Raw genomic sequence first — 15290 nt, forward strand, 5'->3', positions numbered from 1 at the left:
ACAGATGGGGCGTGCTCAGTGTCTGGCTTATCAGAAACAGTTGTGATTAGTTCCCATCTCTGGCCTTTTCCCCCCTTTCAGTGGCATGCTGACCGTCCACCCTCTTATATAAGCATATCCTTACTCTCTATTTCACTCATCAACTTTAATATTCTTTTAACTTTGATAGAGTTTTAACATTCACATATTTTTCAGGTGTATTTCTGCACTTGGGAAAAGAATAAAAGTAGTAAAAGTATTTGCTTCCATAGCCATTTTGAAAAATGTACAGAAAGCTTGTCATTTTTTCTTGGCTGCATACCAAGCAAAGGCATTTTATTTACCTTTATTTCCATTTAAAAAATGCAAATCCCTATCTAACAAGAAGGTATCCTAATGGCAAAAAGCATTCTTGCTTTTAAATTTTGGCCATAATACCTATAAAGATCTTTAAATGAAATATCTCAGTTTGTTTTCGAGACACTGGGACTTGGGGACTAAATTGGATACGGACACAGCTGGAGCCATCAGGATCGGGTCAATAGAAACGTCTTTAGAAGTTGCTGCCACATAATCACATAGGCAGTCTGTGATTTTTTTCTATCAATTATATTTTCCATCATTTCAGGGACTTTGTGGCAGAGCCATGTGGTAGCTCAAGTCTTTTTAATCATTCCTCTTCCTGGTGGTGTAATGAAGTCTGCAGGCTCATTTCTTTGTCGATTAATACAATGCTATCTAATTTCCTTTCCCATCCCCCCCACATCCTTCCCACTTTTTGTTTGTTTAATTTCTCACTCATGTGCAGTGCCCTGGCAGTCGCTTGCTAATGAGAGAGATGCAGTTTAGACCAAGGGCCAATATGTTTCAGATTGCACATCATTTGGAGTGTGTGCGTTTTAACTCCACAATGGCGTAGTGCCTCTCTGCTCCACAGCTGCAAGCCCGTGTCCCCCTGCCCCCGTAGAGGCAGGCGCTGTGATAGCATCGGGTGCACAGAGCTTTAAGAAACACATCTCCGTGCTCGAGATTGCAGTGTGAGACGTGGCAAGGACTCCAGTCAAAGAAAGGACCCAAGGAATGTCTCGCCGTCCCCAGCCAGGACCAAAGGCTTGTAAAGAACTGTCTGGAGCAAATGAAGTTCACTCTCAAAGCCTCTCTGGCAAGTATTCTCATCCATGTGACATACTCTGAAGGGCTGGAAATCCGTTGCAAAGATGATACGGCGCTAGCTTTTCTGCCACTCTTCTGGTTTCCCATGATTTTGCCAATCCTACTTAACTGGTCTAACAGCGCTTACTGTGTTTTAAGGACATGCATGGCAACTAGTAGGCCAACCCCTGAATTTGTGGTGAGCACATTTAGCTCAGGACTAACAAGGCCTGAGTGGTTGGGAAGGACAGTAGTTTCATGTGCATGTTCCAGGAGGCCCGAGTCTGTGCTAACCCAGTGGACGTCGATGTCCACTGGCCTCCTGTGGCCTCTGAGATTCCGTTCTTCAGCCTCGACTGGATGAATTGACGTGGTGTTTTGACTGACATCCTTCACTGGGACCAGTCTTCCTCAGCCAGGCCCCATGCAAAGGGCTGCCATGAACTCGACTCCGTCCCAGCCCTCTCATCCAACTGCTCTTTCCACCCCAGGCTTTGATTAAAGGCCTGTCTCACAGAAAGGGGGGACAAGAGGCTGTGGGACCAGCAGCCCAGCATGTCTGTGCACTGTTAAGGAACAGACTAGCTGGAAATCAGAGGAACAAACAAAAATGAGTATTGAAGCTCAGGAGGACTTGCTCTTTTCCTCAGTCGGTGCAGGGCCCAGCCTACCTGGCCCCCACTTTCTTTAGCACCGACCCCCTAGAATGTTACACTGTTTTGAAAACTAAGTTGAATGCAGCTTTCATTCACATCTATGTGTTTTCCCTGTGCTGAATAAGATCTTATTTTAATGCTGTTCCTGGGAACACTGCGAAAGCAGAATATTACACAGTTTTGAAAACTAAATTTAATTCAGCTTTCTTTCACTTCTAGGTGTTTTCCCTGGCCTGAAAAAATGACTTTGATAAACGCAGTCACTGTGAAGTCTGTGAAAGTTGTATGTTACACAGATTTGAAAACTAAGTTGAATACAGCTTTCATTCACTTCTGTGTGTTTCCTCTCGGCTGATCCATTCACTTCATTGTGTGTTTCCCTGGGAAAACATATAGAAGTGAATGAAAGCTGTATTCAAATTAGTTTCAAACCGTGTAACATACTGCTTTCTAAGACTTCCCAGTGACTGCCTTCAAAAAAGTTGTTTCTCAGCCCTGGGAAAACACAAAGAAGTGAATGAAAGCTGTATGCAACTTAGTTTTCAAAACTGTGTAACATACTACTTTCAGAGTTCCCAATGACTGCTTCAACCCAGGGAAAACACATAGAAGTGAATGAAAACTGTATTCTACTTAGTTTTCAAAACTTTGTAACATACTGCTTTCGCAGAGTTCCCAGTGACTTCGTTCAAAAAAGTTGTTTTTTAGCCCAGGAAAAACACATAGAAGTGAAAGAATGCTGTATTCAACTTAGTTTCAATACTGTTTAACACTGCCTTGGCAGTGGAGCCTGGGTGACTGCTCTCCAGAAATCATGTGAACACAGCCATGGCCTGTCCTTGTGAATCATCCTGCTCTCCAAAAAATTAAAATAAAATAAAGTAAATGTTGGGAAGGAAGCCATGAGTACTTTAGATCATCCAGCTTTCATCTGTTCATTTAGCAAATACAAATACCAAGCATGGGTCAGCTGGCTGCTTCATGTCCTGCTGCAGTCATGCTAGGAAGCGGAAGGTTTGTCTGCTTTCTGGATTTATGGGTGATTGCATTTGCTTTGCGGTCTAAAGCAGAGATGCTCTGGCTGTAGATAAAAGCAGAGACTTGGCGTCACCCTCAAACCCTGATCTTGGCCCTTTCCTGAGACATGATCCCAGATGCATTTCTTACCGTTCTCAGCCTCAAATTGTCTTATGTGTAAAATTGTGACGTGTTCCCTTTCTCTGCTGGGTTTGTGGTGAAGATTAAATGGCCCTAATGGATGCAGAGTGCTTAGAACACATCTTGCTGATGCCAGGCCTTCAAGGAATGGTGATCCAGAGAGCTATTCTTATGGATTATAATAGATTATTATAGAGCTATAGTTGAGGTCATAACTATAGAGAAAAATTGAATTAAACCCTTAAAATTCATAGTGTTAATTGATGCTTTCATTTGAAAGTAGCATGTTAAACTGAGTTTAATAGTGTAAAAACTGTATTTTATGTAAAAAGCACTCGCCTCAGTCCTCTTGTTGCCAAAGATGTCCTGGTGTCTGTCTTGTCCATGAGCCGTTCCAGCTGGATCTTCTCTCTTTTGACCCCCTTCCCCCAACACATCCACATTTGCTCTAATGTAAATTTTGTCCATAGTGGATCCTCGACAACGCTTTGCTGAAGTGAAGTCTTCTGAGTTGCGTCCATGAAAGTTCCTGCCCCCTCCCCAGTGCCACTTTGAGCGTGGTTTGGTTAAATCGTCGTTCCGTTGATTGGCAGGTCTGAACGATTTCAGCTACCTTCACACAAACTGCTTCGAACTGTCCATCTACGTGGGCTGTGACAAATACCCGCACGAGAGCGAGCTGCCCGAGGAGTGGGAGAATAACAGGGAGTCCCTGATCGTGTTCATGGAACAGGTAGGGCCTGGGAAGATGGCGGGGGTGGAGGGGTGGGTATTGGGGGTGAGCCGAGGACAACGCCGTTCAGTGGCTGGAAGCCTGCGATCAAAGAGGCCCCTTAGACCTCGGCCATCATCCTGGGTCAACCACAGAAAAGTGCTGAAACCATTGTTGGGTTAGACTTTATTAGGCCCCCCAAAAGTGAGCTCAATAAGTGTTGATCACATGCACTGGCTTGTGCAGGTGAAAGTAGTTCCAGGGTTCTGGGAGGTTGCTCTGTGGGCGGAGGTGAGATCTGTCCCAATTGGGGTACTTGTTGGAGATAGAATCAACACCCCAGGCCCCAGTCCAGGCCTTTCGAATCAAGCTGTACGTGGTGAGAGTGAGCCGCTCAGGACAGTTTAAACAAGTGCCACTGAGATCCTGCTGTGCGGGGGGCCTGCTGGGAGTCCCCAGCTTCACTCACCAGGAAGCTCACAGGCTTCTCTTCTTCACCCTCTCAAGGACACCCCCATCGTGTAGCATTAATGATTGAACATGTTTTAGCTTTAGTGCTAAAACTAACCAAATAATAGCAATGCCCCTTTAAGGCACATACTAACCAGAATTCAGAGGAATAAACAAAAACAAACATTGGACTTTCACGGCTCCCGCCATTTGTAAGTACGAGTTATGTGACTACCTAGAAGGTCTGAGCTGTACACGGAGGTTGTCCTTCCTCTGTGGATGTTGGAGGTGAGTCTGAGAATCATTCAGCAGATGTCTGGGACTGCCAGCTCCCAGGACGCTGTGGCTGCACCCGGGATTGCATCTGGATCTTCCCAGCGAGGGTCCCGGGAGGTCCAGTACAGACCATGAGCCTCCCTGGCATGGAATGGGTGTGACCTTGCTCTTCCGTCTTGCGAAGCCACAAGCACACTTTCTTTCACTACCCTGGAGCGCCACTCCGTGAGAGAAGGTGCTTCTTCATTTGCACATAGGAAAAGGGAGACAGCCTTGGCTCTAGCAATCAAATCATTCTTAAGTTGCAATTCCGATGTTGCCAGAGTGCCTCTGTGGCTCAAAGGTCCAGGCATAGTAATATGTATAAAGAATATGTATATGTAATTGAAAATGTTGGTTAAGTCACCTTGAATTGTCTCATGATTTTACAGAAGGGGAAACTGAGGCACAAGGTTCAGAATTATTGTGAGTTATGACTCAGCTGATCAGCAGAAGGGCCCTGTAAACTGATTTGTGATTATAGGGTGGCCTCTTTGACTCTTAAGTCATTAGTCTGTATAGTTCAGGAGAATCAAAATAAATGTGCCTGTGCATTCTCTTTTTTAACTTTATTAATCAAAAAATTAAAAAACAAACAATAAAAAACACTTCAAACAAAACCAAAACAAAGGAATAAGAAAAACAAATAACCTAAAATAACTACGTTGCTTCCAACATGTTCCTACCCTACCCCATGAAAATTAACAAACCATAACCAAAGGAATAAGAAAAACAAATAACCTAAAATAACTACATTGCTTCCAATGTGTTCCTACCATAGCCCCTCAAATTAACAAGCCATAGTCATTCCTAAGCATTCCCATAACATTAAGTTTACCCTTCATAGCTTACCTGTTCTTGTTAGGTTATCATTCCCCCTTTACTAGTTGCTGTCTATTACCAGGTCCCTTACAATTCTACAATATAAACCATTTATTTCACATTTTTCACAGTGCTCACATTAGTGGTAGCATATAATATTTCTCTGTTTGTGCCTGGCTTATTTCACTCAGCATTGTGTCTTCAAGGTTCATCCATGTTGTCATATGTTTCATGACCTCATTCCTTCTTAGTGCCGCGTAGTATTCCATCGTGTGTATGTATCACATTTTGTTTATCCACTCATCTGTTGAAGGGCATTTGGATTGTTTCCATCTCTTGGCAATTGTGAATATTGCTGCTGTGAACATCAGTGTGCAGATGTCTGTTCATCTCACGGCTTTCAGATCTTCTGGGTATATGCCTGTGCATTCTTAAAAATGTTAAATTCCATTTTCAGTGGATGGGTTTTTATGGTCCATCTCAGGTCCTCGTGTTCTTTAAACCTCTGGGGTAGTTTGTTCCAAGTTCCATATTAGGTAGGGTCTTCTGGTACCTGGACCCTAAAGGAAGGCTGGGGAACTTCCCGCACCAGACCCACAGGAAGCCGGGCAGGCCTCTGAGCCGGCCGTGGCACCGTGGGCAGTCGGTGGGGCCCGGGCCGACACTGGTTTATGGCCTGCTTGGCTGTGCTGCTTGTATGCAGTGTGAGCCGGTGGCCTCACCCTCCTCCTCCTCTCTGTGCTGGGCAGGTGCATCGCGGCATCAAGGGCCTGGTGAGAGACTCGCATGGGAAAGGGATTCCAAACGCCATTATCTCTGTGGACGGTGTGAACCACGACATCCGGACAGGTAACTGTGGACAGATAGAAACCATCTCTCAGAAAGAAGCACCCGTTTTCTTGACGTGTTTTACTTGGATTAAAACCAGGACTTGATGCCACCAACTTCCTCGGCAGAACAAATTGATGGTGTCTTTCCTCTAATTTTCCAGAGACCCTTGAAAGTGAGGTTTTCAACCTGAGCTTTCTGGCTTCTCTGTCCCCTCCCGGGATGGGCATGGAGCAGCCACCAACTTCCGGGTGCGGTGGGAGCTTCTGGGAAGCCTAAGAGGCAGCCCTCTCTCTGGCGGTGCTGCATATGCAGGCATCTTAGCTCCCAGACCAGGCAGAAGACGCCATGCCCGGGGTCACGGGGTGGGTGGGAGGAAGGCTGCCCAGAAGAGGGAGAGGTTGTAGGTGGGGGTGGGGGTGTGCTGCAGGCCAGCCGTCATGGCTCGCCAAGGCCCTTCTCGCTCCCCCCGCATTTATATAATACACTGACGTTCTATTGTTTGTTTCTGCCCCCTCTGCTATGAGGGCAGGGATCTTAGACTGTTTTATTTGTTGATACATTACAAGCTCACTCACTGCCTGGCATTTGGTAGGTGCTCAGTCATCTGTTAAATGAATGGAGTGAATTTGAATGAATGAATGAATGAATGGACATAGCATGGTGCTTCCGAGATGACACAGTGAGTGGCTGAGCTGGGGTTTGAGCCAAGGCTTCTGACCCCCAGCGTAATTCACACCATCATTAGGAGGTCGGTGGGGAGGGGCATTTCTCTGCAAACAGTTCACAAGTGCTAACAGCCCTAGTCCCCCCAACAAGATGTCAAGGAGCTATAGCAGGAATTATTATCCCATTTGACCTACAAGGAAGTGGAGACTCTGGAACATGAGGATGGGGTGAGTCTGGGATCAGCCCCCACCCATGTGCTCTCCAGCACCAGGCTGCCTGCCCTGCTGACACCCCTGGTGTAGCAGGCCAATTGCCATCTGCTTGCATGGCATGAATCTGCAATGTTGCAAAAGAGTAGACAGCCACGTAATTCCACGAATTGCCTGCTTACCATTCAGCTACCTGTCTCTTCACACAATGGTATTTTCTGCATATTCCTATCACCCATCCATGAGGCTTGCCTAACCACAGTCTGTGAGGTTTCACATTGTGTAGCATGGTAGTTTGCACACAGCAGCCTCTTATGGGAATCCACTCATTCATTCATTCCTTCATTCATGTACTCATTCATTAATTCAACAGATGCAGATTGCATACCTATGATGGGCCAGAGACCATGCAGGGTGCTGGCAATCATTAAAAAGAGAGAATTTCTTGAATTTGATTAATTGCACTTAAGATGGTTGTGTAAATAAATACCCTTGTTCTTAGGAAATGAACATGGTAGTTTAAGTATTCAAGGAGCTTGATGTATATAACCTACACTAAAGTATTTAGGATATAGATACATGGATAGAGAGATGGATGGATAGATGGATGGATGGATAGATAGATAGATAGGAAAAAGAATGGTATGCTCAATGTGGCAAATTTTAAAATCAGTGGATCTGAGTATTTGGGTGGGGGTGGAGGAGTGTTGGAGTTCTCTGTATCAGGTTTATGTTAGTTTTTTGCAACTGTCCTGTAGGTGTGAAATTATTTCATACGCACAAAATTGAAAGATCCTGGAAAGAAAAAGAAAGTAAGGAAGACAGACTGTTTGATCTGGTTTTTTATAGGACTGTTATTTTAAACATTGCTCATGAACTACTTTATAAAAATAAAGTGATTCACAAAGTAGCCTGGAACATTCCTTGGACTATTTAGTGCCTTGTATGCAATGTAAGAAAACGGGGGGTTTTAAAACTGAGAGGGAGATAAAAAGGCCCTTGGGCCCATAAGCCGAGATGAGAATACTTTGCCTAATGGGTCTGAATTCAAGCCCCTGTAATCAAGGAGACAGTTTTGATGGGCAATGCATTTCTTTCTCCCTTTGTTTTTTCCCGTCTATAAATAATTTCCCAGTGTATTCTCAAGACAGATGAGTTCCATACTTGGCTCTTGGCATGGCTCTTTATTTTATGTTTCAGCATCTTTCAGAGTTCAACATAAGCTCTGAAATTATTTTATTTCTGTCTGAGCTTCTATGATCTGACAAGCTTTATTTCAGGAGAGCTTCTGCATAAAATAAACAGAAATTGTAAATGGAATTCCACAGGGAGGGAAGCTAGCAAGAATGCTTTTGAAAAGCATGTGAGGATGTCAGCTAACAGCAGACTGCAGCTCCAGGCTCCGCGTGATTGTTTTGTTCAGTGGATGTCAACCGGCCCTGCTGTGTTACTTTCCTTCAGCTGCTGTAACAAAGTACCACAAACTGGGTGGCTTAAAACAACGGAAATTTATTCTCTCTCAGTTCTGGGGCCCAGAAGTCTGAAATTGGGGTACTTGCAGGGTCGTGCTCCCTCTGAAAGGAGGGTCTGTCCTGGCTTCTTCCAGCTTCTGGAGCCTTCCAGCATCCCTGGGCGTTCCTTGTGGATGCATCATCACTCCACTCTCTGCCTCTGCTGTCACGTGGCACTTTCCCTCCATGTCCATCTGGGTGTCTGTTTTCTCTTCTTATAAGGACACTTAACACTGGATTGAGGACCCACCTCATCCAGTAAGACTCATCTTAACTCAATACACCTGCCAGGGCCCTGTTTCCAAACAAGATCGTGTTCTGAGGTTCTGTGTGGACATTGTTCAACCAAGTTCACCTGCTCCTGGGTTTGGGTCACCCCTTCCCTCTAAAGGCTGAGCGATGTCCACTGTGCTTGGCCTCCTGCCACGGCCTCCTGGGATACTCCCCTTGGATGCAGACCTGGCAGCTCAGAAGGACAGTAACCCCATCGGTGCCCCTGCATTTCATAGTGTGGATGGAGCCCAGCCTTTCCCTGGTGGTCAGAGGTGGACGCAACGATAAGGAGACACTCATGGACAAACGTAGGAAATGCCCATCCGGGAATGTCCAGGGGAGAGGGTGCCCTGCCAGGCAGATGAGAGAATTAGCATGTCTGTGTTACAGAAAAGGAAACTTCCAGATTCCACAGCTGACAACCCCTTGTTCTGGTGCTGTGAACCTAAACGAACTTCTGGTCATTTCATTCATTCTGTTAACATTGTGGGCCAAGCTAGGATCCTGCAGTGAACAAGCAAAGTATGGCCTCCGACCTCAAAGGGTATATATTGTAGTGAAGGAAAATAAAAAAAACTTCATTGCAGTCAGTGATCAGTGCCAAGAAAGAAATAAACCAGGTGATATGCTAGAAACAGGGAGGTGGGGCAGGGGTATGTCATACTGGGTAGCCAAAGAAGCTTCCCTCCCTGAGCTTAGAAGAATAGGGAACAGCATTGCAGCAGGAGAGAACAGTAATTACAAAAGTTCTGAGGCAGGAGTCAAGGAACAAAAATAAACTCCATGTGGCTGGAGTGTGGTGGGCAAAGGGTGAGTGCAATGTCTGGGAGGGGCCTGCAGGGCCCCCCACTCATGTGCTCATGGAATCCTGTCTCGAGTTTGGGTTTGTTCCAAGCGCTCAACCCTTGTCTGAGTGTGATGAATCATCAAGAACATCACCTCCACCTGCTTGTCTATTTCTCTTCATTGCTCAGGGTTCTTTAGGGAAACAGAACTAGCAGGAAATATCTGTAAATAGTATGAGATTTTATAAAAGTGTCTCTCACAACTGTGGGGATGCACAAGTCCAAATTCCAAAGGACAGTCTGTAAGCTGGCAACTCCCATGAAGGTTTTCTATGAATTCCCCAGGAGAGGCTGGCTGGCTGAAGGAGAGATGAAGGTTCTCTCTTCTGACTGCTAAAGTCATCACTTCTCCCTTTAAACATGTCTCATTGCAGAAGACGCTCCCCTTAGTTGATTATAGATGTAACCAGCCATAGATGCAATCAACTTATGGATGATGTAAGTCAACAAAATGTCCTCACAGTAGCAGTTAGGCCAGTGCTTGCTGGACCAGACAACTGGGCACTGTCATCGGGCCAAGTTTACACAGGAACCTCACCATCATGACCAAGTAAGTTGTATCTGGAGTTTCTTCAAAGGCTTACTTACCATGAGCATAGGAACAGAACAGATTGCTTTTAAATTACAAAAGGCAGGTTTCACGATTAAAAAGAAACACAAACTCTAAGCCTGTAAATAGAGCTTAGGGTCTGAGTTTTCAAAGGATGAAAGAGAGCTGATGCAGCACAGGCATCGGGGAACAGCAGTGGGAACAGCGTATGCAAAGGCCCAGAGTTGTGAGAATGTGTGAGGCCAGTTGATGAAACCACCATGTGGCTGGGGCACAGGGATGCGGGATTTGTACTGGGCGAGGGGGATGGAGGCTATGTTGGCAAGGGCCCAGCTGGGGAGTTTGGATTTCTTATTGCCCATGTGACTGTGCTGCAAGGGTAGGTCAAGGGGTGGGTGCCATGACATGTGGAGGAGGAGACCGTGTAGAGGACGGCTTGGGGCAGAGGGCAGGAGGGTGGCCCTTCCTAATTTGGGGGAGAGGGAGGAAATCACAAAAGGTTCTTATGATATACATTTGGACCAATCTAATAAGTGTACGTTAATTATGGGTTTGTTTCACTCCTCAGCTCACGGAGTGTCTCCCTCGGTGAGAAACTGGCTGTCCCTTCCCTGCATTGTTTCAAACTGCTGCCACCAAGCGGTCTCCCCTCCAGGGGCCCTAGTGGAACAGGACTACCTTTGGCAGGTGGCAGGTCTTTGGCCTTAATGCCCTTTGTCAGACATTTATAAGGAGAAGGCACCCTCATCAGGGTTGACTTAGCATGGGCCCCTTCTCGTGCTAGTAAGACATTTGGTTTCATAGGCACTCATTTCTGTTCCTCCCATTTAATTTTAACCAACACTAACTGAGGACATACTATGGGAGGCACGCTGTCAAGTGACAAAGATTAAAAAACAGATTCCTAAGGAGCCTCCAACTTTTAACTCGGGCCAAGGAAAAAGGAGGCAGTGTGTGCTCTGAAGGATGGCAGAGTCTAGCTGAAAGCATGGGTAAGCAAGAGGACATTTGACATGCAGCAGGGACTTGGCTCAGTCCAGGTTGGCCCAGGAATTCGGGAGCCCAGAGGATGTCTCAAAGGTGAGCTGTGTCATGACGCTTGAGCCATCTGATTCCAAGATAAAGGCTGCTTGATGTGGCTCTTGCCTTCTGAGAAGCCATGAAATGGCATTTTATTTCATTGAAAACCTTGCATTTCCAATAGAAGAAGCCACAGGGCCCAGCACTGAGAAACACCAGGAGCCCCCCACCCCCCACCTTTATGGGCCTCTCATATCGAGTCATATTTACCATGTAGCAGACTGCATGCAAGTGTGGGAAACAGCTGCCTGCCTCTTTCATTTTTCCTAACATCTTGTGTCCTCCTGAGCTCATGGCATTGGACAGGATTACTCAGATGAATAAAGAGTGCCATGTGAATTTAAAAGAAAAGTGTTATATATGGATATGTAGATGTATAATTACACACACTCACACCATGTTGTTCCATGCCCTAGAAAACTAGAGCAGTTATTTAGGCAAGTAATCCTTTCCCAGGGTTTACTTTGCACTTTTTCAAATTCAGCCTTTTCTTCACCTGGTACCAAAGCTTTAGACCAAGCTGGACATGAAGACATCATAGAGAGGAGGCTGTGGAGGCAGAACGGAACCTGGCTCTGGAAGACTGACTAGCCGAGTGAACTTGTGCAGGACACTTAACTGCTCTGGGCATTGAGGTGGCCTGAAGAAGAGACTAATCCTACAACCTAAATCACGGGGTTATTTGGAGGCTTCGGCCGCTCAGGCCCGGTGCTTGCCATGCGCTTCATCCTCAGTGAAAGCCACTGGATTTCCTGTTCTGTCTCACAGTCTCTTTCATGTGTCCACATTCCTAAGGGTTCAAGGCTCCCTGCAAAGTATGACCACAGCCTAGAAACCTCTTTATTCATTAAGGATCTAGCTTAGAACAAAGGCAGGACAAGAGACACTTCAAGGTGCCCATTTGGTAATTAACCAGTGGTAGAACTGTGGGGAAGCTGGGGCGCAGCCTCGGTTCTAGGACTGGGGTCTGTGGGTTGAGTTCTCGAGGTCCCCTCTGCCTTCTGCAGACTCCACCTGTAAGTCCTCCGGCAGGCGCCAAGTCTCCCTCTGGCCTCTGGGTCACAGAGTGAGGCAGGTGGACCCCAGGGCTTCCTCCCAGGTGCCCTTGGGGCTCATCCCCTCTCTTCCATTCCTCCTCCTTTCAGAAGTGAGGTGCCCCACCCCTTTAAAAAACCATTATTCTGTATTTATAGCCATACTAAAGGAAGGCAGGAAGCCAAGCAGCAATGACTTTTCAGGATGGCATTTTGTGATCAGGGCATGACATTTAGCAGTTCTCACCTCCTAATGAAGGAGTGTCAGTGATCATTTCTCCATCTCTGCCCATGTGTAAGAACAATGTGGGGAGCATACACCCCAATTTCCCTTTCTGTTAAAACCATTACAGCAAGCCCTCTATCGTGGAACTTGCCCTTATGAAGCTCATTACTGCAAAGAAGAGGCTAAACCTGCTTATAATTGTGCCTGAGTCTCTTCCTGAGTACCTCTGTTGCTCAGATGTGGCCCTCTCTCTCTCTAACTGAGTCACCTCAACAGGTGAACTCACTGCCCTCCCCCCTATGTGGGATCTGACTCCCAGGGGTGTAAATCTCCCTGGCAACATGGGACATGACTCTCAGGGATGAATCTGGACCCAACATCTTGGGATTGAGAACATCTTCTTGACCAAAAGGGGGATGCAAAATGAAATGAAATAAAGTTTCAGTGGCTGAGAGATTCCAAATGGAGTCAAGAGGTCACTCTGGTGGACATTCTTATGCACTATATAGATAACCCTCTTTAGGTTTTAATGTATTGGAATAGCTAGAAGTAAATACCTGAAACTATCAAACTCCAACCCAGTAGCCTGGATGCTTGAAAATGATTGTATAACAATGTAGCTTACAAGGGGTGACAGTGTGATTGTGAAAGCCTTGTGGATCACACTCCCTTTATCCAGTGTTTGGATGGATAAGTAGAAAAATGGGGACAAAAACTAAATGAAAAATAGGGTAGGATGGGGGGAGGTGATTTGGGTGTTCTTTTTTACTTTTATTTTTTATTCTTATTTTCACTTTTTCTGGTACAAGGAAAATGTTCAAAAAATAGATTGGGGTGATGAATGCACAACTATATGATGGTACTGTGAACAACTGATTGTACACTCTGGATGATTGTATGGCATGTGAATATATCTCAAAATTGAATTAAAAAAAAAAAAAAAAAGAAAAAAAAAACCATACAGCAGCTTCCAAAGAGGGAAGCATCTTGGCTCCCAGAATGTCTGGGTGATTTTCATCTTCAGGAGCTTGAATTTCCTGTTGCCTGCCCGGGGCTCTGGCTGGCAGGGAGGAATTGGGACAGGGCTGGTGGTATCCGTCTTGGAGGAGAAGCGTTCTGAAATCCCCCGTGTTTTCCTTTCACAGCCAGCGATGGGGATTACTGGCGCCTCCTGAACCCCGGAGAATACACAGTCACGGCGAAGGCAGATGGCTTCACCACTTCCACCAAGAACTGCATGGTTGGCTACGATATGGGGGCCACTCGGTGTGACTTCACACTCAGCAAAACCAACCTGGCCAGGATTAGAGAGATCATGGAGAAGTTTGGGAAGCAGCCTGTCAGCCTGCCAGCCAGACGGCTGCCGCTGCGGGGGCGCGGGAGACGACAGCGCTGGTGACGACGGTGCTGCTGATTCTCGCGACACTTGCGACTTGCCTGGACCTTGCAAATCACACCAACCCTGGTAGTGGCTCCATAGCTGACTTGCTCGCTGCTGTTTTCTCTGTAATTCAGGAAGCACCTGGAGAATATGTGCATTGCCAGGCTGGTCCTGAAGGATAGAGCTGAAGGCTTAGGATATTTTCTTTCTTTTATTCCCATTTATCCAAATAACTCAGAAAGAGCAGCGGAGAAAGGCTGGTAGGAGTAAGAGAATTCAGCAAGTCAAATGGGGAATAGGAGTGAGCTTGTTCATTCACAGCCTCCTGGCTGCACAGAAAGAAATCGGTGCAGTGGGTTTGCATGCACCTGAAATTTGCTCAGATAAAATCAAGTTGTTCTTAAGGGCCCTGCTATCCCAAAAGTTACCATTTGAGACGCTCACAGGCATTCTAGGACAATCTATCCTCTCTGACCCCAGGGCAAATAAATTCCGCACCCTTTTGACAATAGAGATGTTACCAGTGCGCATCAGGAGGCCTTTTGAATCAGTTTATTTTCCTTTGCAACAAAGGCTTGTGCTCATAAAAGGAGAGAGAAGCTGAAATAATTCAAGAGGAATTGCTGGGCAGCTGGCATGCATCCTTACGGCGCTCCTTACAGGCAGGCTCGGTTCACAGAGAACTCCTCAAACTTCCTGCTGGTCTGGTGACCCCGGGAGCCCCCAATGGGGACAGCCAAGGGCACCAACCTTCCTAAGGAATCAGGTCATTTAGCCTCGTTCTCCTCTTTAGCCAGATGGATTCAAAAAGAGAGCCAGAGGTGGCTGACCCTTTGCTTCATGGGAATAGGCTTCCAGAAGTTGGCCTAACATCAGTGCAGGAGGTATTTTTGATATGTGGAATTCCAGACCTCCCAAATTAGGCCAAATGTGATGAAAAACTTGGTGGAGCATTGGTTTTGGAAGTGTTATTAAATTACTATGCAAGAAAACAGGTGTGTCTTGACTTTTTATTGATGTTGCTGCCTCACTGACCTGGAAAGAATGAAAAACATTAAGAAACTTAAAGAAAGCAAATGGTAAGATCCCTCTAGTAAGTGGTGTTTGTGACTTCCCTGGGTGGACCTGCGGCTACACAAGTGCCACGCCCACGGCCTGTCTGAGCCACGCCCACCACTTCCCTAAGGCCTGCCTCCCTAGGCCACACCCACTGCCTCTCTGAAGCCAGCCACACTAAGCCATGCCCACAGCCTCTCTGAGGCCAGCCTCCCTACAAAAGTTGTCCTGCTTGGGGATGAGCATCCTACTCCCCAGAAAGCTCATCCCGGAGGCTGACAGTCTGTATGCTCCCTCCTCCTCCTCGGGAGAGACATGGACTTGGTAGGCTCATTCAGACGCAAGGGATCCAGTAGTTGCTCCTGGAGCAGCCAGTGAGCATCT

At 46.3% G+C, this 15290-nt stretch overlaps 1 protein-coding gene across 1 annotated transcript in view; it reads left to right on the plus strand.

Moving 5' to 3' along the window:
• CPXM2 (carboxypeptidase X, M14 family member 2) overlaps positions 1 to 14842 on the plus strand; it is a 141951-nt gene extending 127109 nt beyond the window's left edge. The window contains exons 12-14 of the mRNA XM_037804453.1: positions 3539 to 3678; positions 5994 to 6093; positions 13615 to 14842. Of these exons, the coding sequence (XP_037660381.1) occupies positions 3539 to 3678; positions 5994 to 6093; positions 13615 to 13868 (494 nt within the window). The 3' untranslated portion in view covers positions 13869 to 14842. The remainder of the gene's footprint in view (positions 1 to 3538; positions 3679 to 5993; positions 6094 to 13614) is intronic.
• Positions 14843 to 15290: the final 448 nt, after the last annotated feature.

Source organism: Choloepus didactylus, chromosome 15 (assembly GCF_015220235.1).
Source record: "Choloepus didactylus isolate mChoDid1 chromosome 15, mChoDid1.pri, whole genome shotgun sequence".
Lineage (NCBI taxonomy): Eukaryota > Metazoa > Chordata > Mammalia > Pilosa > Megalonychidae > Choloepus > Choloepus didactylus.